General features: G+C 35.5%; 1 protein-coding gene across 1 annotated transcript in view; it reads right to left on the bottom strand.

The window, feature by feature from the left end:
* Positions 1–245: 245 nt before the first annotated feature.
* The window catches only part of LOC150084896 (mitotic checkpoint serine/threonine-protein kinase BUB1 beta-like), a 202,759-nt gene continuing 178,742 nt past the window's right edge, over positions 246–24,262 (bottom strand). Inside the window, exons 17-20 of the mRNA XM_090376385.1 lie at positions 21,929–21,956; positions 19,711–19,887; positions 14,590–14,696; positions 246–423 (exon numbers count right to left, since the gene is read on the bottom strand). Coding sequence (XP_090232511.1) covers positions 246–423; positions 14,590–14,696; positions 19,711–19,887; positions 21,929–21,956 — 490 coding nt within the window. The remainder of the gene's footprint in view (positions 424–14,589; positions 14,697–19,710; positions 19,888–21,928; positions 21,957–24,262) is intronic.

Below are 24,262 nucleotides of genomic sequence, written 5' to 3' on the forward strand. Positions count from 1 at the left end.
ATGCTGGACAGAAGGTCATAACAAAGATGCTTCCTGATATTTTGAAACAAGCTCTTATAAAATTTAAAAAAGTATAATACACGAATGCACATTATCAGCACAAAATAAACAAACACCATTTTTTTCTCTCAAACACAGATATACACACATACAAATCAAAATTGCTAAGCAACTATTATACAAGTAATAATTGTTGATATGTTAACAAATGGTACTTGAGTCTTCAGATTAAGTTTATTGATGCATCAATGCTGATTGATAAGATTATAGAGTTGAGATGCCTTCAATACAATGTCCTGTGCAGATTGTGCAAGTCTATTAGTTAATTGATCTATAAAAGGTGTCACATCTGGCATTTGATCACAGCTTGGAATATTCAGGAATGTGTCAAAGAGAGGCTGCCAGAGATCCAGTTGATGGTATCTAGAAAATAAGAAATAATTAATTTTTAAAGGAAAATAATATAATATTAAATATACAGATAATAGTGATTTTTTATAAGCATAAAAATTTTTATATCTGGGATTTAATTTGAACTTAATAAACTGAAATCAAAGGCTAAATTTATTAACACAGCTTGGGAGGGGGGGGGGGGCAGAACTAGACAAATGTTTGTCTAGTTCTGCCCTGAACTTATTTAAGTTGTCTACCTCCACAACAACAGATAGAAGTTTGTTCCAACTATTAACCACCTGCTGGCTAAAGGTAAACTTCTGTACATCTATTCTACAACTGAATTTATGCCCCTCAGGTGAGTAATCTGAGCAAAGGAAGAATCCCATCAGAATTGAGTTTGCTCAAACCATTCAAGGTCTTATACACCCCATTGTTCCATTCACCAATCTTGTTGCCCTGCTTTGTACTCATTCCAGCAGCTCTACATCCTTCTTAAAATGAGGCCTAAGGACCTGTATGCAGTACTCAAGGTGTATCATTGACAGACACCATGAACTACACTTGCAGCCTCTTTGAGGCAACTCCGTAGCCAGGTGGGAAGGAGCAGCAGTGCATAGCACACGCTTCTTGATTAGACCGGGGTTCGAGCCCGTCACCACCAAATATGGCGGATGCGGAAAGGTCAGGGAATGACCACCGCATATCCCAGAGCAATATGGCCTTAGTTGCTAATGCTCCTAAAAAAAAAAACAAACAAACAACAGCAGCAGCAGCCTGTCTTTTTTGAATACAGTTCCTTAGTGACCACATCATAGTATCCAATCAAATTGGTCAGACAAGACTTCCCCTTAACAAACCCATGCTGTGTCTGAACTATAACTGCAGTCATGTCCAGATGATGCTGCAATGCTTCTTAAACCAGGGACTCTATTGTTTCCCCAGGAACATAAGTTAAACTAACAGGTCTGTAATAACTCATGCCATCTTTTGATCCCCCTTTGTGAATTGGAGACACATTTGCATATCTCCAGTTTTTGGGGACCTCACCTGAGTCGAAGGAAGCTCTCAGAATTATAGCTAAGGGTTTGTTTACTTCCTTTGCTGCCTCCTTTAATATAACTGAATAAATCCCATCTACCCCAGGTGCCTTTCTTATGTTCAACTTCAACAATTTCTCCTCCACTGTGCTCTCAGTTATTACAAAATCATTTAGCTCCCTTCTAGAGTTTGATAAGCTTCTGGCCTTCACTTCCTACAGAATTTCTCACGTGCAAATGTAGATGCAAAATACTCATTTGGTTTGTTAGCTAATTAAGCAGGATCATCAACAGTTGAACCATTCATATTTAGTGTACCAATCTGATTCATCCCCTTCCTTCTAGAGTTTACATGAGTAAAGAACTCTTTGCTGTTTTTCTTTGCATCCTTTGCAAAAGATTTCCTATTATATGCCTTCACTTGCCTAATCTCCTTTGTGACATGATTACAGACTAGCTTATATATGCCATAAGCTTCTGTGTCCCCCTGATAATTTATAGGTATCCCATGCATTTCTCTTCTGCCACGAGTCTCATTAGTTCTCTGACATCCATTTAGGCCTAAACCTTGAACAATATTTCTTAGTTGGGATGAAATGCCTAGTAGCTTCCAAGATGACTTCCTTGAATGTTTCCCATTTAGAATTCAAAAACTGTCTGAGACCACTATGTCACCTTTAAGAAAACAAAAACCCTTCCTTTTATTGAATAAGTCCCACCTCAGCACACTGTGATCACTGCCACCTAGTGGTTCCTTTATCTGCAGATTCTTAATGCATGAAGAATCACTGCTGATAATCAGATTAAGAGTATTACTCTCTCTGGTTGCCTCTCAAACATGCTTTTGTAGAAAACAATCATCCAATAAATCCACAAAAGCCTTGCTAGTATGCAGGTGACCAATCCACAAGTTCCAGTCAATATTTGGGAAGTTAAAATCCCCCATTATAAGACAATCTGAAATGTGAAATAAATTTTGAAAAAAATTTCTAAATGGAAGTGAATAATAGTACCTCATATATGCATATTTTTTAAAATTGTTTAAAACTATTTATACACATAACAAGCTGAATATATGCATATTTACAAGTTGTAAATTTTATACATTTAATGGTTTTTGAATTAGAAAATGGCAGAGGCTAATAACACACAAAACATCTAATCACAACAAATAAAACAACTTTATATTTTATATAAAGATGCCTATAACATTTAATTCAACAACTTAATCTCTTTTTTGCAAATGAAAGATGGAAAAAAATGTCATTTTTTAAATATTTAATTTTTCTCATTAAAAGCTAAAGAGAATATGCATTCAATAAGTATCGCTATCCATTAAGAAAAGATGAAATATTGGTATACTCCAAGCAGAATTCAAAAATCCATGGACTTGATCCAGAAATTAAAAAGAAAATTAACCTGATAGATGAATTTTCTTTTTAATTTCTGGAAAAGTTCCACCTTATTTGTAACAATTAGGGGTACAACCACTGCAAAGTTAAGGAATAATTACAAAAATAGATGTGCAATCTTTTATCAGTTTAGATGATTTGGATTTTAAAAATGTACTGTAGAGAAATTCAATCAACTTCATACATATAATCATAAAGGCCACTAAGTTTTGCTTTGCCACCACTATAACTTCTCGATGCAGATAACAAGCAGCTAGATGACTAGTTATAATGGTGGGAAAAGTTATGTGGAGTTAAATCTACTCCTTGTACATATCAGAAGTTGCTGTTTATGAAAAGGCTCATCACAGATTTAATGAAATAGATTTAATGAAAAAGATTTAATTTCTGAGATTTGGAAATAGAAAATAGTCTGATGGAGCCAAAAAATCTGAGTAGAGCGGATGGTGTAATAGCCTGAACCCACAGACCATGCAGTTTTGCCCAAGTCACAAATGCTGTGCACTGTCTTGATGCAAGATGGCTTCTTTAGTCCTTCTTAGAAACATCTCAATAGGCTAGAATAATACTTGTCATTGATAGTAGCATTTCATTCCAGAAAATCAACCATGATCACTCTTGCATCCCAGAAGACAGATGGCATGACTTTCCCAGCTGATGTTTGCACTTTTTTTTTTTTTATTTATTTATTTATTTTTTTTTTTTTAATTTTTTTTTTTTTTTTTTTTTTTGGCTGATGCTGCATAAGCTTGCTTCCTTGCAAATGCCTCTACTAATGCTAATGCTCAAACTTTTTAAGGAGAAGAGGAATGCTTCCACTGCTTTGTTTGTTCTTTTGTTGAAGGGTCAAAGTGGTGCACCCACGTTTTTTCCATAGTGACATAATGCCCTCAAAACAGAGCTTAATGTTTCAAAATGCTGCACATCTCATGATAACACCTCACTCTTTCCCATTTGCAAGAGTCAGCACAGATTGGCAATACTGTCTTTTACAAAAACCTTTCTGATCTATATTTGGCTAAAAACCTTTACCCCCCTCCCATGAGGTCTGTTCATACAGTATACAGACAGCTACAATGTAGCAATGGTAAGCATACTAATAGGATGAGCGACATAACTTCCTTTGAAATAGCGTGCCTTTGGTGATGCACTTAGCCTAACGATTTTCTCACTCTTAGAAGTATTTCTGGAGAGCTGATTTTGAAATCACTGAAAGCTGATTCATGATATTACTCCTTGTTTGAAAACTGACATCCATTCAGCGAATTTTTCTAGTCAAAGGGAGAAAAAAGTTCATGAAGCCACGTGTGAATAGGGAGCATGGCTGGATTTAAGGTTGTCGTGGCCCCTAAGCTATAACTTTTAAGAAGGTCCCCCCCCCCCTCTACTGAGTAACATTTTAGGTTTAATAGCATTTCAAAAATTGCTCATCAAAGGGTGTGTGTGAAATGCTACATACATAGTAATACATATGCTTTTATTAATTGTTAAAAAAATAACATATTTTTGACATTGGCAATAATAACAATATCAATTAAATTAATAATATAATAAAACAAAAGACATTTTCATTCATTTTTGTTAAAGAAATAATAATTTAATGATTAATAAATAATTTTATTAATGACAAAAAATTATTTAAAATATTCGTTTCCATGATTTCATTATGGTGAAATCTGAAACTATCCTCAAATGATAAAAGCTGTCACTTTTCATATATAAGATGCTCAAAGAAGAGAGTTTGTTTTGAAGCCTGGTTATACAACATTAATTTTTTATTCTATTAAGCCTGTTAAATAAACTTTCTCCAGAGCAATTAGTTATCATCACGATAAGAAAAATTCAAAATATAGTTTCAACATTTGGAAAAACTGACTGTATTTTGTCTTGAATTATTATATTGTATAAAATTTTGATAATTAAACTCATTTGTTTGAGAATAATTTTTATATACAGATGAAAATGTTTTGTGTCTTCGGGGTAATTATTCACTAAAGTTTTTACATTTTCTCTGAGCTCTTCGTCTGTCTGGTCAATATTTAATAAAAATGAAAATTGAGAAATATTCTTATATACTCCAGCTCTTCTTTGCAAATTACTTTCTAAAGAATCTATGACAGGAATGAAGGATTTTGTCCTGAATTTATCTCTTGCAGAAAGCTCATCAATATCAGATGCATTTCCATCATTAATCTATACTTTTCTAGATCTTCTTGTCTTTGTACTCTTATAATCCATATTATCTAGTGATTTTTCTTTTCCATTTTGTTCAAATTCGTCAAAACTATTTCTGGTTTCTTTTATGAAATCTGATAAATATGCATGCAGTTTTGTACTTAATGATGTTTGAGGGTCTTGTATTTTTGATGGTTTTGTGAAACTGTTCCAATATATAATTAGAGGCTTCTCTTTTCGTTTCACTATTTTTGTATTCATCATGAAATTTAATTAAAGCATTGATAATTGAATCATAATTATTCATAATTGCTCTTGTAGCTTTAATATGTGCTTCCCTTCTAGTATCAGAAAGACATTTTGAAACTTCAGATTTGGATCCCAAACCTAATTTTAAAATAGACCATCGTTTTGTCAAAGCAGTGAAAAATGTATTGGTTTGTTGCAAAATTGCAGAAAGAAATTTACTGCATCTACACAACAATCAACTGAGTGCTGCCGACCAAATTTAATGAATGTCCGGCACAGGGAATTATATATGGCATACTTACTTTTTTTTTTTTAATTTTTTGCTGCATACCCTTATATTTCCTGGACATGTTGGCTGCGTTATTGTAGGACTGTCCTCTACACTTGCTAGCATGAATGTTACATTCATTTATAATATAATCAAGTACCAAATTGGCCAAATTTTCTCCAGAATGGTTTTCTAATGGAATGAACGTTAAAAACATTCATTCCAATAGAAAACGGGATGATCATTGTGAGGACATGCATATCTTACATAACAGTTAATTGATTAATATGTGACAGATCAGGAGTAAAATCAATAGACAAATTAAAATAACCAGCTTCTTTTAAATCTTCAAAAATAATTTCTTTGCATGTTGTTTTAGATAAATATGACGGCTTTCCAGACCCAGAATCCCATAACGAACAGTATGTCGGTGAAAAAAGGATCAAATTGAGTAATTAGTTCTAATAATCCAAGAAAATTTCCATTTTGAGGTGAATTAAATTTCTAGTCATTGCCTCGATATGGCAATCCTCATTCTGCCAAAGTAGATACAACTGCTACAATACGTTGAAACACCTTCCTCCAATATTTTTGTTCTTTTATAATTTGTTTAGCTAATTTTGAATGTAAAGTGGATCCACCTTTTCTTGATAAATATGTGAGCAAAGCTGCTCTATGATCAATTGAATTTACATGCTTAATTAAAATGGGGTTTCACCAATCCTTAAAGCTGTCATTGGCTAAAGTGCAACTTGAATTTCAAAAAGCTTGCATACAAAACAGTAGACACATGCAGTTGATGGAGAATAATACTAGCCACTCTCGACTGTACTTTTCACCATTAATTTTTGTGGAGTTGATTTTTAAATTGTTTTGATTTTTCAATTGAATCCTTCTAGTGTTGACAGTCAACAGGTCCTTTCTGAACCCAAAATGAGATAAAATCCTTAGTTAAAGTACTCCATAGACCCACATCATTGTATTTGTATATAATGTTTTGTTAATTCTTTTTGTAGCCTGAAATATCATGATCAGATGTAGTTGCCTTATCTATAGGAATAGTTTCTGTTTTATAATTTGCAATATCAGGATTAGATGGAATTTCACTAGAAATATCTGTAGGAATAATTGATGTCAGGTCGATCCCTCAATAGATGAATCTTTTTATTTGTGTTATTTTAAAATAAGTGTCAACTTTGTGTAAACTAGATAAATGAGCTTGTAATAAGTTATTTTTTTCTCTTTTGATACCTCCTTGCAAAACTCTTCATTTTTAATCCTAAGCAAAATTTATTTCAGATAAGCAAAAATATGTAAAAACAAAAATTTTGTAATTTTAATAAATAATAATTATTCACTATTACTTTTATTGAGTATTGCACATGACATTATGCGAGTTAATTATTTATTTAGATTATTAAATTGATTATTTTTATCCATAAATTATGTTACAAAATATGTTTCTAACTCACCTCACAATTTAAATAACGATAATTATTTCATTAAATAATGCTGCTGTAATAATATGTAAATTACTGTTAAACTATTCTTAAAGTCTTGCTCACTTTAACAAGATCACACATACATATTAACATAAAACACTGAAAGCAAACTGTCTGACAAAAGATTAGCTATCTGGTTTACCCCACTTTCCCCTATAAGTAAGTAATCTCTGATTTGATGCTTACCATTGGCACATTCGTAATTTATTGATTCCAAAAATAGACATGCATAGTAAAAACAATCAAAAGTATATTGCAATAAATTGTTTTTTTATGACAAGTAAAAGCAGAAAAAAAAGTCTATAATAACAACAATAATTTTCCTTTTTTATTATTTTTTCCATACTGATGCGGAGGCTCCCTTGTAGCGCGAGACCCTAAGCTGTAGCTTGTCTAGCTTATGCATAAATCCAGCCCTGGAGATTGCAGGACTTGGGCAATCCCTCATGTGCCTAAAAACTCTGTACAAGTAGTGATGAATGAAATGGTGCATCATGGTGATGAAGCAAAAATCTTTGGGGTTCCACTGTTTTCTTTTTTTCTCATCTTTTTCCTTGGCCATATCACAAAGGTGTCGCAGAACTAATTACTTGTCCCTCTGAGGGTATTCGTGGTGGACAGCACAGTCAAAAAATGCTGACAATGTGGCCTTTGTTTTGAATGTACACTTGCCATATATATATATTTTTTTTATTTTGGATCAGGGAAAAACCATAAACTCACATTCCATCTCTACTTACGGTACAATTCAAAATTGCTTTGTCATTAGTTGTATGTTCAAACAAACTGGAAACAATTTTCTGGCAGCATTCATGTTGTTGCTCTTTAACAGTCATGGCATTAACTTTGAAGGCTGTTCTCCATTTTCGAACTTTTTTTAAGATAGAACGACAATCTGATGGCAATAAGTTTTTTCAGCCATTTCATGAATAGTTAATTTTTGGTTATTTACTGGCAAAGTTTGCATTCAATACATGATTTTATCATTTGTTGAAATTGAGGAGCCAACCGGGATAGCCGGGTGGGTAAAATGCCTACTTGGCAACCCAAAGGTCGCGGGTTCGAATCCCGCCTCGCGCTTGGATCAAAGTACCGCAAAACGCCTTGGGAGGTGCATTATGGCCACAGAAGCTGATGCCCCAACAACTACCAAAAAAAAAAAAAAAAAAAAAAAAAAAAAAATTGAGGAAGACTACATATCACATTTGGCAGATTCCTGACTCTTGGAAATTATGGTACTAATTTAAAACTTGTGTATGTCCCACTATGGAGTTTCCATGTGCTATTTTCTCAATCTTGACTTGTGGCCTGCACAGACCAGGCCTTCACAGATAACTTTATCATCACAATCTGTGATGATAAAGTTATCTGTGAAGTTATCTTTATCATCACAGTTGTAATTACAAGTGTGGCCCACACTTGTAGGTAGAAGGAATTTGTTTTGTAAAGATGGGATACACTTAAACAAAGGTGGTGCAAAAGTTTGTGCCAGTATTATTGAGGATACCTTAAGGTTCAGGGAAACTGCTAGTAATACTGACACGCGTTTATCTCATAATATTGGTCAAAGTAACTCTTGCACATACCTTAAGAGTTCTTATCTGTTACCCCAACTGGACGTATTATCTAGATGTTCTGGGGGCAGAAACGTGAGCAGGTAGCTAATATCAGGGAAGAGAGTCTAATAAACTTCAGGGGTTGTGTTAGGGTTGTTAAATATACAAGAACAGTAAATCTTAATTGTTTATACAGTAACGTTAGAAGTGTCGTCAATAAAATGAGAGAATTCAAACTGCTGGTTAAAACAAGTAACGCGGACATAATAGGGCTTACAGAGACGTGGTGCCACCCGGAAATTGGGGATGATGAGTTTAAGTATGGCTTGTATAATGTATTTAGGAAGGATAGGGTAGATAGAAGGGATCGTGGAGTAATGCTTCTTATCAGAAGCAGCCTGAGTGCGACAATAGCTTTCCCGGATTCAGACATTTCACATGCTAGTATAGAGTCTGTATGGTGTGAGATAGTTGCAAACAAAGATATAATGCAAGTAGGAGTAATCTACAGACCAGGTGATTGTAAAGATTATGACAAAAGCCTCTACATGCAAATGGAATGGGCAAGTAAGCGTCAATGCCTTATTATGGGTGATTTCAATTTGCCTCTAATTGATTGGAGTAAATGGGAAGAAAACTCGACATGGGGAACAAAATTTTTAAATCAACTAGATGACTTATTTGTATCAACATGTCAGGGAAAGTACTAGAGAAAAGAATATCCTAGACCTCATCATCACACATGAATCAGATGACATAACAGGGCTGACAGTAGAGGAACCAGTAGCAGGAAGTGATCACAGAGTTCTACGGTGGATGATGACGAGAGAGGTAGCAGAAGTAAAAGGCAAAGGAATGGGTTTTAATTTCAGAAAAGGAAATTACGATGCCTTAAGGACATGGCCTCTATTATCTGGGTAGATATCGTGCAGAAAATGAATACATTTGAACTGTGGTATGCTTTAAAAAGATTAATCACAGACGCCTTGAATGCGTATATTCCATTAAAAAAAAATACTCCAAGAGGAGGGTTCAAGTTGGATGAATAGTGAAGTTTCCACATTACTTGAGCAGAAAAAGGTGGCATGGAAAGGTTACAGAGCAATAAAAAGTACTGAAGCCTATAACAGCTACAAGGTGATGTCTAATAGAGCCACAGAAAAGGTCCGACAGGCAAAGGCAGTTTATGAGAAATCACTAGCAAACAGAGCAAAGAGGGGGGGATAAAGAATTCTTCACATATATAAATGCCAAGAAGAGCAGGACAAACCAGATCAGACCTTTACGTAAGGGAAAGGGGATAGTATTAAATACACCAGCTGCTGTTGTAGATGAACTCAACAGTTATTTGCATTGATATTTACAAATGAAAAACCTTTTGTGGCAATGGGAAATTGTGGGAGCGAAGTTAAAAAATATGTAATTAATGATATTGAAATTTCGCAAGATTATTTAATGAAAAAAACTTTCGAGCCTACAGGCCAGTAAGGCTCCTGGAGTTGATGGAATATACCCTATAATCTTAAGAGAGGCGGCAAGCAAGTGCATTGAACCATTGAGGCTAATTATGCGAGCATAACTAGACTGGGGAGATTCCCTTGGATTGGAAAAGTGCCAATGTATCTCCCATACATAAAGGTGGCTCTAAAAGTGAAGTGGGAAATTATCGACCTGTCTGTCTGACTTCAGTAGTAGGGAAAATCATGGAGGCAATGATCAAGGGTGGAATTCAGGATCATTTGGATCGAATTGAAATTCTCAAGGATACTCAGCATGGTTTTGTAAAGGGAAAATCATGTTTAAAAATCTGGTTCGCTATTTCGAAAGGGTCACTCACGAGCTGGATTTAGGGAATAATTTCGACATTGTTTATTTAGATTTCAGCAAAGCTTTTGACTCAGTCCCACATGAGCGGTTGCTTTATAAGCTGGAACAAGTTGGAATCACTGGGAAAATCCTTAGATGGATAGAAGGATGGCTTCAGGGCAGGAGGCAGAGGGTTGTGATAAATGGCTATTCCTCAGATTGGGTTGATGTAAGAAGTGGGGTTCCCCAAGGATCAGTATTAGGACCACTGTTGTTTTTAATTTTCATAAACGACATTGATGAAAGGATAGAGGGTGTGATGTCTAAATTTGCAGATGATGTCAAAATTGGTAGAGTAGTTAATGATCACTGTCAAGCTGAGCTTCTTCAGAGAGACCTAGATAGATTTCAGGAATGGTCAGAAAAATGGCAGCTATGCTTTAATCCAACAAAGTGTAAGGTATTACACCTGGGAAACAGTAATCCCAAAATAACTTATTCACTTGGTGGAGTTCAACTAAACCCATTACTGGAGGAAAGGGACTTGGGTGTTACGATACGGTCAGACATGAAATTCTCTGAGCATTGTAAACAGGTTGCAAGGAAGGCCCATGGTGTCCTATCGATGATCTATTGAACTTTTGCAAGTAGAGATAGGGACGTGATAATCCCATTATATAAGGCTTATGTTAGACCACACTTGGAATACTGTGTTCAAGTATGGAGACCGCACCTAAAGAAAGACATCAAGCTTCTTGAAAGGGTGCAAAGACGGGTAACTCGCCTGGTGAGATCGGCAAAAGGGCGTCCTTATGAAGAAAGACTTCAAATATGTGGGTTGCAGAGTTTGGAAACTAGACACCTTAGAGGAGATTTGATTGAGGTGTTTAAGGCTCTGAGAGGCATCAGTAAAATGAATGAGGACGAAATTTTCAAGATTATAAATGATGCTAGAACTAGGGGACATAAATTCAAGTTACGGGGGGAAATGTTTAGATTGGACTGCAGGAAGTTTTATTTTAGCCAGTGAATTATAAATTACTGGAATAAGTTGCTTTCATGGGTGGTAGAGGCCGACAGTTTGGGGAAATTCAAAGGTCATCTGGATAGTACTTTTGGGTAAGGGAAGCGCATAGGATGATAGGTTTAATTTCCTTTTTTTTATTAATTATTATTATTTATTATTTATTTTTATCATTGTTTTGTTCGGATTTTTTTTTTTTTTTTGGCTGGTGCAGCATAAGCCATAGGCTTTCTTGCACCATGCGGTCATTACTAATACTAATCTGTGGGGATTCAAGGGCAGTATTGTAAACAACTGGGAAGTGGACCATGAGGAATGGTCCAACTTGCATAAACTTAGTATCTCCCCGAAGAAGACAACCACCATCCTCCTCAGGGGAATACTTGAAACCAAAACTTGGAGCACATAAAATCAACAGGGCTCTACAAATTAAAACAGCAGGCAGAACAATCAAACTTCAAACAGAAATCAAGTACCTCAGAGTTATCCTAGATTCCAAGCTCATGTTGTTTCCCACCACCTGCCATATCTCCATCAGAAAGTAAGTACACAGCCATGGTCGTAAGAATTAGCAGACATGACTGTGGCTTAAAACGTCGCACCTTTGCCCTACTATACAAGGCCATTTTTCTTCCTATCATAATGTACTCTGCTGGAGTCTAGTATCTGCAAACCACTCTGGCAAAGAATCAACAGAAACTCATCACCATACAGCACAGTACTAACTACTACACCTAGTTGCTGCATGATTAGCAAGCCTTCAGGTCCTAGCAGGCATTCTCCTCTTGGATCTGGAGGTCAGTCTACATTACTGTTTCCTTAAGTGATTTCCTGCATCCATACTGGACTTCACTATGGCCCAGCTAAAAATGTCAAACAGGAACAAAAAAGAACAGCGAACCATCTAACCAAAATCTGGTAAAACAGATGGACAGAAACAATTTTACCAAAAAATTCTTACTAAACGTCCAGCTCTATCCCAAGCCTCATCCATGGTTTAATCTGGGTCTGCACACCACTTTCCTCATTACAGGCCATTCAATCAACAAAAAACTCACCTTAATGTGTAAAGTATAGGATCTTCACTGCCTCTGTGGCCTCAATGAAATTTGGGAGCACCTCTTCTAAAACTGTCTTCTCTGTTGATCTATGAAGACATAAGATCAATCTTCTTCACTAGAATCCAACAAATACTGCAAGGATATGAACACCTATGATAAGCAGCAATATCGTGCCTTCTCTCAGTCAGCCCAGGACCTATTTGCTAAAAGGAAATATCTGCAGACCCAAGATCGCGACAACACTGTACCTCCTATAGACAAAGGAAACCAGTGAGTTGAAATTATATTCTTCTTCATGTAATTAGTACTCTTGTACCGTTTTCAGGATGAAATTATAATTGGACTAGACTCTTACCTCTTAAACAAGCAAAACCTAGACTTGACAGCTGACTCTGGATTTGACAAACCTGGACACACCTTCATGTACTCTTACTTCTACATTCACCATGACTCTTCGTACCTGCCATGGACTGCTCCTGCCAACCTGGCTATTGCTGGGTAGGATTTCTGTTGCCAGCAGCTGGTGACCATTCATGCCACTGGCAATCCACACATCAAACTTGCCATATAATTTTCATCCCCATCCTTCACCAGGTAGGATGTTCAGACCTCCACTGTTAACTGGAAGGGGGAAATGCCTTCCTTTACATCCATCCTCCACATCCTTTACTCTTCCTATTACCCACCCTTTTTTGCACTGTGCACCACTACTCGAACTTTTTTTATTTTATTATTATTTTTTTTATTAACTTGGTTTCTGTCCATGAAGCAGAGGCAATCCTGGCAGAGACCAGCCAGAGAAGTAACCTCTGCTGCCTGGGTCACCCCCCAATGATGTGTACAGGCAAAGTAGCCAGAAGAACAACAGAACACAACTCTACATAAATCACACTACAGACTTCTCGCATTTACAGAGTACTGTTTTCTTCACAAGAGCACTAATGGTCCAGTTGTGGGAACCACCGGCGACACCTTATCCCAAACACTATGTACATACTGTTCAGAGCACTTCATGTCTTCGGAATTGGCTTGATAATAGTGATTGCCATAAGCAAGTGAACTTACTGTATAGAGGTAAAAATGAGACATAATTAAATATGTTGTGCTATGTCTCACTGCATTCCATTGTCTGAACCATGAATGATGAACATAATCTGGATACTTTTTTGAACCTCATGTATCTACAATTGAATTTGCACTACTGTATAAATGGAGAGTGTATGATAAGGTCCATAAAAAGGCCTGTGCATAAACATAGTCCCCTCATATTCCTTCAGCTAGGGCTTTATAAGCAATCCATTGCTTTGTTTCCTATTACAGTGATTATCAGCATTTCATAAGCTTTTCTAGGAAATATCATTTTAAGACATAAGATCCAACATATTTATGGCATTAAGAATGCCATAAATATGTTGGAAAGGGTGCAAAGAAGAGTAATAAGATTAATTTGAGGAGGGGGGCATAGGATATTCTTATCAAGAAAGACTGGGGTTCGGTAAATTGCAACATCTGCATAGCAAACTAACTGAAGCAGTAAGAATATAAAAGGGTTATAAGGGTTAAATAAATAAGTGTTGATGACATCTTTATTATTCTTTCTCACAAGACAAACACAAAGGGACATAAATTTAACTTGAAAAAGGAAGGTTGAAGAACAGATATGCAGAAATTCACATTCAGCTAAAGTAGTTGATTGTTGAAATAAATTTCCATGTAGTTGTGGGAGTAGATGGTTTTAATAAACTTAAAAGATTGGATAAATTACTAGAAGGATTGACAAATGAAGCAGATAAAGTTTTTTACAACCAAAGACGTGATGCTGCATCTTGTGTATTATATTTGTAAACTGCAACTTAAGTTTTGCAAGGTGAAAAACCATCCTCTGATCAGAGAATCACCAATGGTATTCAAAATCTAAACCTTTTTCACTTGGCAGGCATGCATTAAATCCTCCTACAAGATGCCATTCAGAAGGGTTGCGAGACCTGTTCCAAGGGAACCACCCACAAAAACATTATAAATACATTAAATAAAAACCAATTTATTGTATGCATGTGGTCATTCATTCTTTTTGCTTCCATAAAATAGCAATATTTACCTTACCTTTTAAATTTTGATCTGATTGTCCACCGTTCATTTAAGTTCTCAACTGCCATATATTCAGAAAACAGCATTATATGTATGCTTCCTAAAACTCCAAACCAGTCATTCTAAAATATATACAAGAAAAAATACAATATAGTTAATTCTTTCCTATCAAAAATTCATATTGGGGTGGGGAATAAAATAATTTATCAGCTTCAAGTAAAGTGATTTGATTTGGATTTTATTGGCGCATTAGCAACTAGGGCTATAATGCGCCAAGACCATCAAGTAAAGTGAAGCTTTAATATCAGTATCAATAGATTTCTTCACTTTTTTCTCAGAAAATCTGCATTGAAAATCTGTTAAAAGGAAGAATACAATTTTCTCTAACTTAAAACCAAAGTATACTAACATTTTATTTGAATAGAAAATTATCTTAATTCTATTCTTTGCAACATTGCAAGTTAAAAGAAAATACAGATTTTTACAAATTATGAGTTCTTTTAGCATCCAATCTATATAAATTTTAATGCAAAATACTAATTAATTTATGTGTATACAATTTTGTTCAAGATTCTGAAGAAATGGAGAAACCAAATGGTAATACTCTCCCTCTCTCTCGACAAATTCACTGGAATACAAGTAGCTGCTCTTGACACGTCAAAGGTTTCAATTTGGGTTTGCATAAAGAGCCCCCAAGTAAGCAATCAGAAGGCACACCTTTTTGCCTACCCTCTGAGTTTTGTAATTGACAGCCAGTTTTCTCTCTAACTGCTCACTGTGTGTGTGTGTGTGTGTGTGTGTTCTTTTTCCCATTCAAGTGAAATGATCTCCTCCCACTGCTTTTATTAGAGAGAAGGTTTAGTGGCACAAATACAGCTAGTTTATGCTTGCCACTGTTTATCAGATTAATGTAAATTGAGGTGTACTATAAAATAGCATTGAATAGGACATGGTGTTGAATCCTTTTAAAAACTTAAATTTGCATAATTCCACATGGAACAATGTAATTCCAGAATTCTGACAGTTGAAATAAGAATCTATAAGAAAATGCTTTAATATGAGCAGAGACCAGAAAATCAAACAGTTAGGAAGAGTTGTTTTAGACAGGTATGACCATTTTCCTCATTGCTTGGAAATTCATAACCACAGTTTTCAGAAGTTATGAAATCCTCTGTGGTTCTCAATGAGATGGAGATCCCCTAGTAGATTAATTCTTTATGTAATTCTCATTATATTTTACTTATAAAATTTTGTATTCTTCAAAAGCAGTACATGCAGAGAAGACAAGATAGCCTCAGCAGGCTTTCAGTACTTTTTAGAATTTCCAATATATTCTTTTAAATTTAACAGTGTAGTATTAAAATTATAACTTTGGCATATATCACCCTTCACAAACATTTTATTGGTGAACAAAGTTTTGCTGTTGAAGTTCAACTACTTTCCACTTCGGTTGATTATCAGTTAACAAACTGTGCTCTTCACAAGCAAGCCACAACTTTTTGAATATCCACTCCCATTTCCTGAAATGCTGATTTCCAGGTAATTCTCCATGAGGAAAAGGAAACTTAGTTCACTTTAATCTAAAATAGAATTGGCTGGTACCATAATCATCTTCAACAATATTAGGATTTCTAAAGAAGAACAGATATCTTATGATAACCCAGACTTCATAACCTTTTAGGGTGTATGCATCACAAATATTGTTTCTTCTATATAAACACACACACGCACATACCTTTCTATTTTACTCTCAGCATTACTTCTCTTCTATACATCAGCTAATACTGCACAAATCACAAATTTGTCCTTCCAGGAAATGTTGGTTTCACATCATAATGATGCCTCCAAAACCCCTTGACTGTTTAAAAGAGAGCAGTCATAACATGAATACATGTTATATCAGTTGCTATTAAAATCCAGGAAGAAATAAGCGCATTACAAGATCACAGTATCAGTATACTACAATCTGAGGTACAGTTGCTATTTGGCCAATTTATTACATCACAGAGCATGAAATGCATGTTTCATTTCACATGCGATGACAAAATGAGCGAATATTAGGTTGTGAGGTATGTGCAGTGAAGTGAAAATGATTACTTTTATATATTAGTAATTAATCAATTACTAATTAGTTGGTTTAACATGATAGTTTTTCATTTTTCACTTTTATTAATAACAGAAAAAATTTTTTTTAATTAATTAAAGATATTGAATGCACCTGAAATGTAATGCACTGTGTACATTGCCTAACTTCTTATGTATTCATATTTGAATACTTATGTACACTGGTTATACATAAAACATCAATCTTTGCATACTACGTAATCATTATGCAACGAAGCTTGTAAAGTGCTGGCTCTGGACAAGGTTGTATTGATTAAACTAACTTTTGATTAGCTATTCATGGAATTAACTATGTTACCATTATAAATGTTATCCCTATACCAGTCTTTTGAAGGGTGCCAGTTTTTTTTTTTTTTTTTATATGCAAGATCTGATTTTACAGATGATTAAAAATTGCACTGCCTTTGGATTAATGCTCAGCAGATTTATAATCCATGCTGGCTTTTATCATTAGATTTAGGAGTTGTTTTCAACACAGTGCTGAGTCAACTTTCTTTGGTAAGAGAGGGCAGTCTGGACATTCCCAGAGCCAGATAAGATCATAACAGCAAAGTACGTGAAGACCATTGTGCACTCTCAGTGCCTATTTTTGGAGTAGAGCACTGACTCCTCAAATGGGCAACCCACAAACACAGAATACCTCCTCAAGTCCTCGCCACTGAAATTGCCCTGGCTACAGGAATCCCCAGACTGTCCTCTCTCTCACCAAAGTAAGGCGACTTGAATAACAGCAAAGATGCTGATTGGACTCATCACATCTCCCTCTTACTGGGACTTCTTTTGCTGGAGGATTCTGCCTGGCTGGCTTAGAGCAACCCCAACAATTTTTTCTCTTCATCCCACTTCCACCTATCGGACTGCTTTGTACCCTACCAGACACTTGAACAAGTTCAGAATACAGATGGCTGCACACTGGCTTCATTGACCCACACAACCTCTTCATCCTAAGCAGGAATCAGTGATTCCCTGATAGATAACATTACAATCATATTACAATGCCCTACAAACCACCCCAATCTCATCTGTTGTTTTCCCCAGGGAGAGGTCATTGATGGCCAAACCACTGAGTACTGCAGAACACTAATCTATCCATCGTCACAGTCAACGTGACCTTAATTACCATGATACTGCCACGTAAATAGATGATTGTAATAGAGATTGAGCCGCTATGTCTGTGTATCAAATGCTGTTTATTTCAGACTATCATGAAATGTGTTAATGACATGTACTCCCATCTGTATCTATGTAGTCATTTTATCTTTCTCTTACTACACGTATAATTTATAATTGTACATACTATTTTTTTACCTTGACCTGTATTTTTTTAATTTACAATTAATAATTTCTCTGTAATTTTCATTGTTTTTTCACTATTATGTAATTTTCATTATTTATTTAGGGTGAAATTATTTTAATTTCATTATAATAAATTAAATTGGTAAATCCCTGGCCTTGGTTGTGAAGGGTATTTGCAACATCACTCAATGCATCTAAGTTTACAACTGAAATTACTTGAGTAAATTTGCAACTATAAAGTTTAAAAATTCATGCTAACAATCCAGCTAATTTATTCTGCCAGTCCTAAACTGGAGCTATCAGTGCAGATATATATTTTATTGACTTCATCTGGTACTGCCACCAGGAACAAAGCCCATATGCAATAATTCTAAAAATTTTACAATATATGCCTTCAATCCATAACAAACAATACAAAATAAAGTTTGTATAAACAGACCATATAAATTAACTATAAAACAAAACATCAGGCTTAAATTTTAAAAAATTTAAACTTAAAATGATCATATATCCAGAGTGAAGCATTAACTTAAATTAGCCAGCATATTAGTCTGTTAGCACTAATAGTACCTCATACTATCCAGCACCTCCAATAACAGTCTGTCTTGTAGAGGAGTACTTTTACCATGGATATCTCTCTCTCTCTCTCTCTCTCTCTCTCTCTCTCTCTCTCTCTCTCTCTCTCTCTCTCTCTCTCTCTCTCTCTCTCTATCTCTCTCGCTCCTCTCTCTCTCTCTCTCTCTCTCTCTCTCTCTCCCCCTCCCTCCCCTCCCTCCTTTTAAAAACCATATCAATAAATTGCAAAAACATCTAAAATATATTTGATGAGAAAAGAGACAAGGCATCATTTCCAAAATTTGATTAAAAGCCTCATGCTCAAGATGGCCATGTAGATCAATGTAATATGGACAATGAAGCATGACATGGAGACCGATCTCCATCGCCTTGCAAAAACAAAAGCCAAAAGCGACAAGCTGAACTAGCTCAGCCTAGACATCAAGCCATGCCCGGTCAGCAAAAAGAAAGCATTCAGACCAAACTGTCTACTATGGTCTACATTTCTGATTCATTGTCGAGACTGTGAATCAGAAATGTAGACCATAGTAGACATAAGTTTCTCTTCCTTTATCAAAGTTATTCCATCTTTCTTGCCATAACTGCATTAACTCAGATGATTTACATCATCTATTTATATCAGAGCATAGCAACAAATATAATATCCAGTGTTTCAGCTACAATATAAAGTAGATGGATAGCCTAAATGACATGCATGAAAATAAAAAAATAAATAAATAATAGTTGCCAGATTTATATTTCTCTGATTTTAATGAAATTTGGGAGGGTTTGAGAAATCTATCTAAAAGAGTCAAACATAAAATTCCTTGAAAATCCATCAATTGGGGATTGAGATATTACATGCAAATGGAAGGGCAAAAAAATAATACCTGCCAGATTTCCATTGGTCCAGCATGAGTTGAGTTATGTGCAGATGGAAAAAATGGATGTAGTGAAGACAACAGGTGCCTAATGAACATATAATGATATGCCTACAATAAGGTCAAAAAATTCCTGTGGCAAAATCTGTTTGGTGATTGTTACTATCTTGAAATCTCTTAAGGCACTTTTGAGTTTGGATAATCAGGGGGAAAAAAAAAAAAAAGTTGATTATTTTCACTCATACATCATAAAAATTTTATAAAATGAATTAAAACATACCTGATAGGTCCAGGGTCTACCAGCTTTCATTTCTGTGCACTGAAAACCATCAGTTGTTGTTTTTACAGTAAAAGTAGTATTAGGAGGAAATAATTTCATATCAATGGACCGACCAAAGTCAATCAAACGTAAGCAACTTGTTCTTTGTTTGAAGTAGTCAACAAAATTTCTCTGGGCCTTAAAAAAAAAAAAAAAAAAAAAATCAATATTTGTAAATGCAAGTGCACTCACGCGCACACTTAATGAAACTGATATCAAACAAGTTAGTTCATGTACATAGTGCATTATTTCAGGAACAATAGTAACAATTCATGATTTATAACAATAAAAAGAGCAAAAAGCAACAACTTTTATATGCAAACCATGAAAATTTGATTTCTACACATCCACCATACTGCCCATTCATTCTTTCAATCAGTGCATGTCAACAAACATAATATCCAGTATAAGAGTGAATGGGGCTGTTGTACTGGAATCCATAGAGATACAAATAATAATGCATATATCCAATGAAATATTTTAACTGACTTTGGAGCTTTCGAGGCTGAATGTGCCTCTTTATCAACAAATGGAAACTTTACAGATAAAATTATTTAACGGACACAGAGTTGACTGTCCATTAAATAATTTTATCTGTAAAGTTTCCATTTGTTAATAAAGAGGCACATTCAGCCCCCCAATGTCAATTAAAATATTTCACTGGATATATGCATAGTCTATATGTGATATGTGTGAAAAAAAGAAATAATTGCCAGGTTTCTATTGGAAAGCATGACAAATTGTTCAAAAGACTAAAAAATAAAATTTCATGAAAATTCATCTACTGAGATAAGACAAATTATTATATGCAGACAAACAGATGTCATATTTCTATAGGTCTGATTTCAAATAAATTTGGAATGACTTGACAAATCTTTTTCTGGTGGTAACAGCCTATCAGCATCCCAAAAAACAGATGCCGTCATCTTGCCAGCAGAAAGAATTGACTTGGCTTTCTTTGAGCTGTGTTTCAACTGTTTAGACTGCTCCTTTGTCCTGGCTGAAGGTGATAGACCCAAGTCTCATTCATAGCCACAAACTTTATGGGTGATATGCTGTGGCTGCTTGAAAACAATGCAAATGTTCAGTTGACTTGACAACTATTGTGCATTTTTGATCTGCTCTCAACAACTTTGGGCCCATCGTGAGAACCTCTGTTATTATATGGTATAAGTTCAGATAAGATGTCTAAGCTGGCAGTGTGCCAAACTGCACAGTTACTAATTTTGTCTATCTTTCCTCATTCACACAACTTTGTTGACTTTAGGACCTATAATTAAAAAGAGACACTATTAAAACTGCATGACACTTGGTAGGTTACTATTTGAAGTATTATTTATTGAGTACAGAAATTGTTAACACTATATCACTACCCTTTCAATACTCAGCCCATGAACATATTAGAAAAAAATCATTTTTTCTGATACCCTGCAGAGAGAGAGAGAGAGAGAGAGAGAGAGAGAGAGAGAGAGAGAGAGAGAGAGAGAGATCAGTCTATGATACCAATGGAGAAAGTTCCCAATCAGCTTTAGAAAACAATCTTGGTTTCAAATGATTGGAAAATAATCACTGATAAATGGGTCATTTAACACTGTCCACACACCATGCATGCAGTTTAGATAAAAGTATGGGAATATATAGAGAGATCAATAATTGGTGGATCCAATTGAAAAAAATTATACAAGTATTTAATTCTGTGTTTCATAAATTTAGATTGAGCTGCTCTAGTGCTGATTCAATAATTATGATTCATCATTGGAATCTCTCCATAATGGATAGTGCCCATTAAAGTCACCTAATAAACAGAATGGAGTTGGTACTTGTGCTACAAGTTTAAGATTTTTGGTGATACGGATTGGTGAAAGGTATATTTGTATATGCTTTGGCAATAGGTATATTGATACAACAGTTAAGGTCAGGTTGTTGTTGCTGCTTGGGTTTTATTGGTGCATTAGCAACTAAGGCTATAATGCGCCAAAAGTTAAGGTAAGGTAATTATAAGGATGATACAGATAAAAACTACAAACTTCTCTGAACTGCTTTCAGAATTTTGTATTGGAATGTATTTTGATGCAACTCTTCAATGTAGTAGGACTGCTACCTCTCCAAGTGTGGAGCAGGTTGTATTTTTGTCTTTTTGATATAATGGTACAGTGTGTGTGTGTGTTTTGGAATTAACCTGTGGAGTTAAATTAGTCTCTTGTAAACTACAAAATCATATCAGGAAATTGAATCATAGATATTTGTATTACTGCATAATATTCTTCATTTTGTTTTATGGAAGAAAATTTATTGTTTTTTCGGGTTCCAGTCTTTGGAAAGACTGATTGGTGTATCTCTCTCTCTTGTCTGCTTTATCCCTGTGGATTTGTAATATTAACTATTCTTGATTGGCATATTTTGTCAGCATATGTATAATTCAAATGGATTTGTGCCTTTCCTACCATGTCTGCAATTTGCATTTTTTCTAATTTTCTGGCTAAGAAGGGGGGCCTGCATTTCATTTGAAATGGAAAACCCTTTGCAATTTGGATGTGTAAGAATGGTTGTCTTACATTCTGTTTGGTTGTGATATTTTGAGCCACAGTTGGGACATGTTTTTGAATATACCAGGATTGCCCTCTGTGTGCAAAGGCGGTACCTGTTCTTTGCTCTCTTAGCCAGCAATTTCTCATAATCTGCCACTGCCAGCCTAACCTTTTGTGTTACCAATACAGATTTCAAACGTGACGATTCTCTTATTTTCTCAGTAATAGCCTTCAGAATTACTCATAATTTCTGTAACTTTCCCATGCCATCTTTTTCTGCTCAATTTGACTAGCCAGCTAGTAATAGTAATAGCCATAATAGTGCAAGGAAACCAAAGGCTTTTACTGTACTGGCAAAAAAAAAAAAAAAAAGTAGAAAAGAAAACACAAATTATATGTTCCCCTCATACAGGTAAGTATCAGTTGACCTTTGAATTTATTCAAACTGTCAGTCTCAACTACCTGAAAGGGAAACTTTTTCCAGCTATCAATGACTCACTGGCTAAAAGAAAACTTCCTAGAATCTAATCTAAAATGCAAGCCCTGTAATTTGAATTTATGAATCTTCTTAGTTCTTGAATTGTTTAGAACAGCGAGAATTTCACCTTCATTCATTTTACTAATCCCTCTGAGCCTCAATCGGGTCACCTCTGAAGTGACTGCCAAGCTCTGTAGCCTTTCCTGAGTCTTTCCTCATATGGTCATCCTACTGCTGATGCCACCATTCAAGTTGCCCGTCTTTGGATCCTTTCAAGCTCAGTCTTTTTTCAGATAAGGTCTCCATACATGAACACATCCATCTCAGTATCCTCCTTGTACTATATTTTCTCAGTGGTATATATGTATTCGTGGTCTCTGTGACTATTGCTTAGATGTTCCATAATTCTAATATATCATCCACCTCTTGCTATCTGCCAAGTTGGTAGAAGTCATGTAGCATTTTAATTATACATCACCTCCTAGCAGGTCACTAGATTTGAATCTCTGATGAGTACCCAGTTTTATTTGTCTCTAAGACAAGCACCTGCCAGTGGCTCAAATTTTTTTAGTATTGCACCAAGTTTTAATTTGAGGTCAGTACACTTATGTCAAAAACAAAGAGAAGAATGAGCAATGGTTATTACCTGGATACATTGTCTGACTACATGCCACAGGCCATGCAAGTAATGAACTCATGATTCATACAGAAACTGCCTATGGCAATTTCTGTCTGACTCATATAGCAGTAGATTGACAAACTGCAAATGAAGAGCAAATACTTGTGCCGTACAAGTGCCTCCTATGACAAGTACCACAAGGTTGTCAGGTTGCATAAGTGTTTCATTTGCAAGCTCTTCCATCCCCTATTCCATTCCATATCTCTTCCATCATGCAGTATGATTGATGACTTTTGAGGTTATGATGAACGTTGTGGCGAGATCCAATATTCCATACATTTCGAGGGTACAGCTCTAAAACGGTGTTTGCAGGCCGGCAGCAAGTTAGTCTACCGGACCGAACCTATTGGTAACTCTCTAGGAGGCTTCCGGATCAGCTAGTGTATAACCTTGCTACCTCTATTCTGCCAGATAGTGACTGGAGGGAGTCCGAGTAGTGTGTATGCGGGGAGCATTGTCGAGGCCACGTTATGTCAAGGATCTGTGTATTATTCTTACAACGTGCACGCAATATCCAAAAATTTCATTACTTCATACAGCATGTCCCACCCACTTTTTCTTACTATTGAATACACCATGAATTGTCAAACTAATAGAGCAGCTTATCTGCGAAAAGATCTAAACCTCCCAAGAACTTCATAATTCATTTCACAAATATACGTGGTCTCAATTCCAATCTCAACGATGTCCATTTCCACTTGCAGTCTGCCAAACCCCATGTATTTTTTCTAACAGAATCTCAGTTATCAGTTGATTCAACTACTGCTCATCTCAGATGCCCAAATTATTAGCTGTATGATTCTTTTCGCCTCAAAGGTGGTAATTCTG

Source organism: Mastigoproctus giganteus, chromosome 6 (genome assembly GCF_048544385.1).
Source record: "Mastigoproctus giganteus isolate SK-2022 chromosome 6, ASM4854438v1, whole genome shotgun sequence".
Taxonomy (NCBI): domain Eukaryota; kingdom Metazoa; phylum Arthropoda; class Arachnida; order Uropygi; family Thelyphonidae; genus Mastigoproctus; species Mastigoproctus giganteus.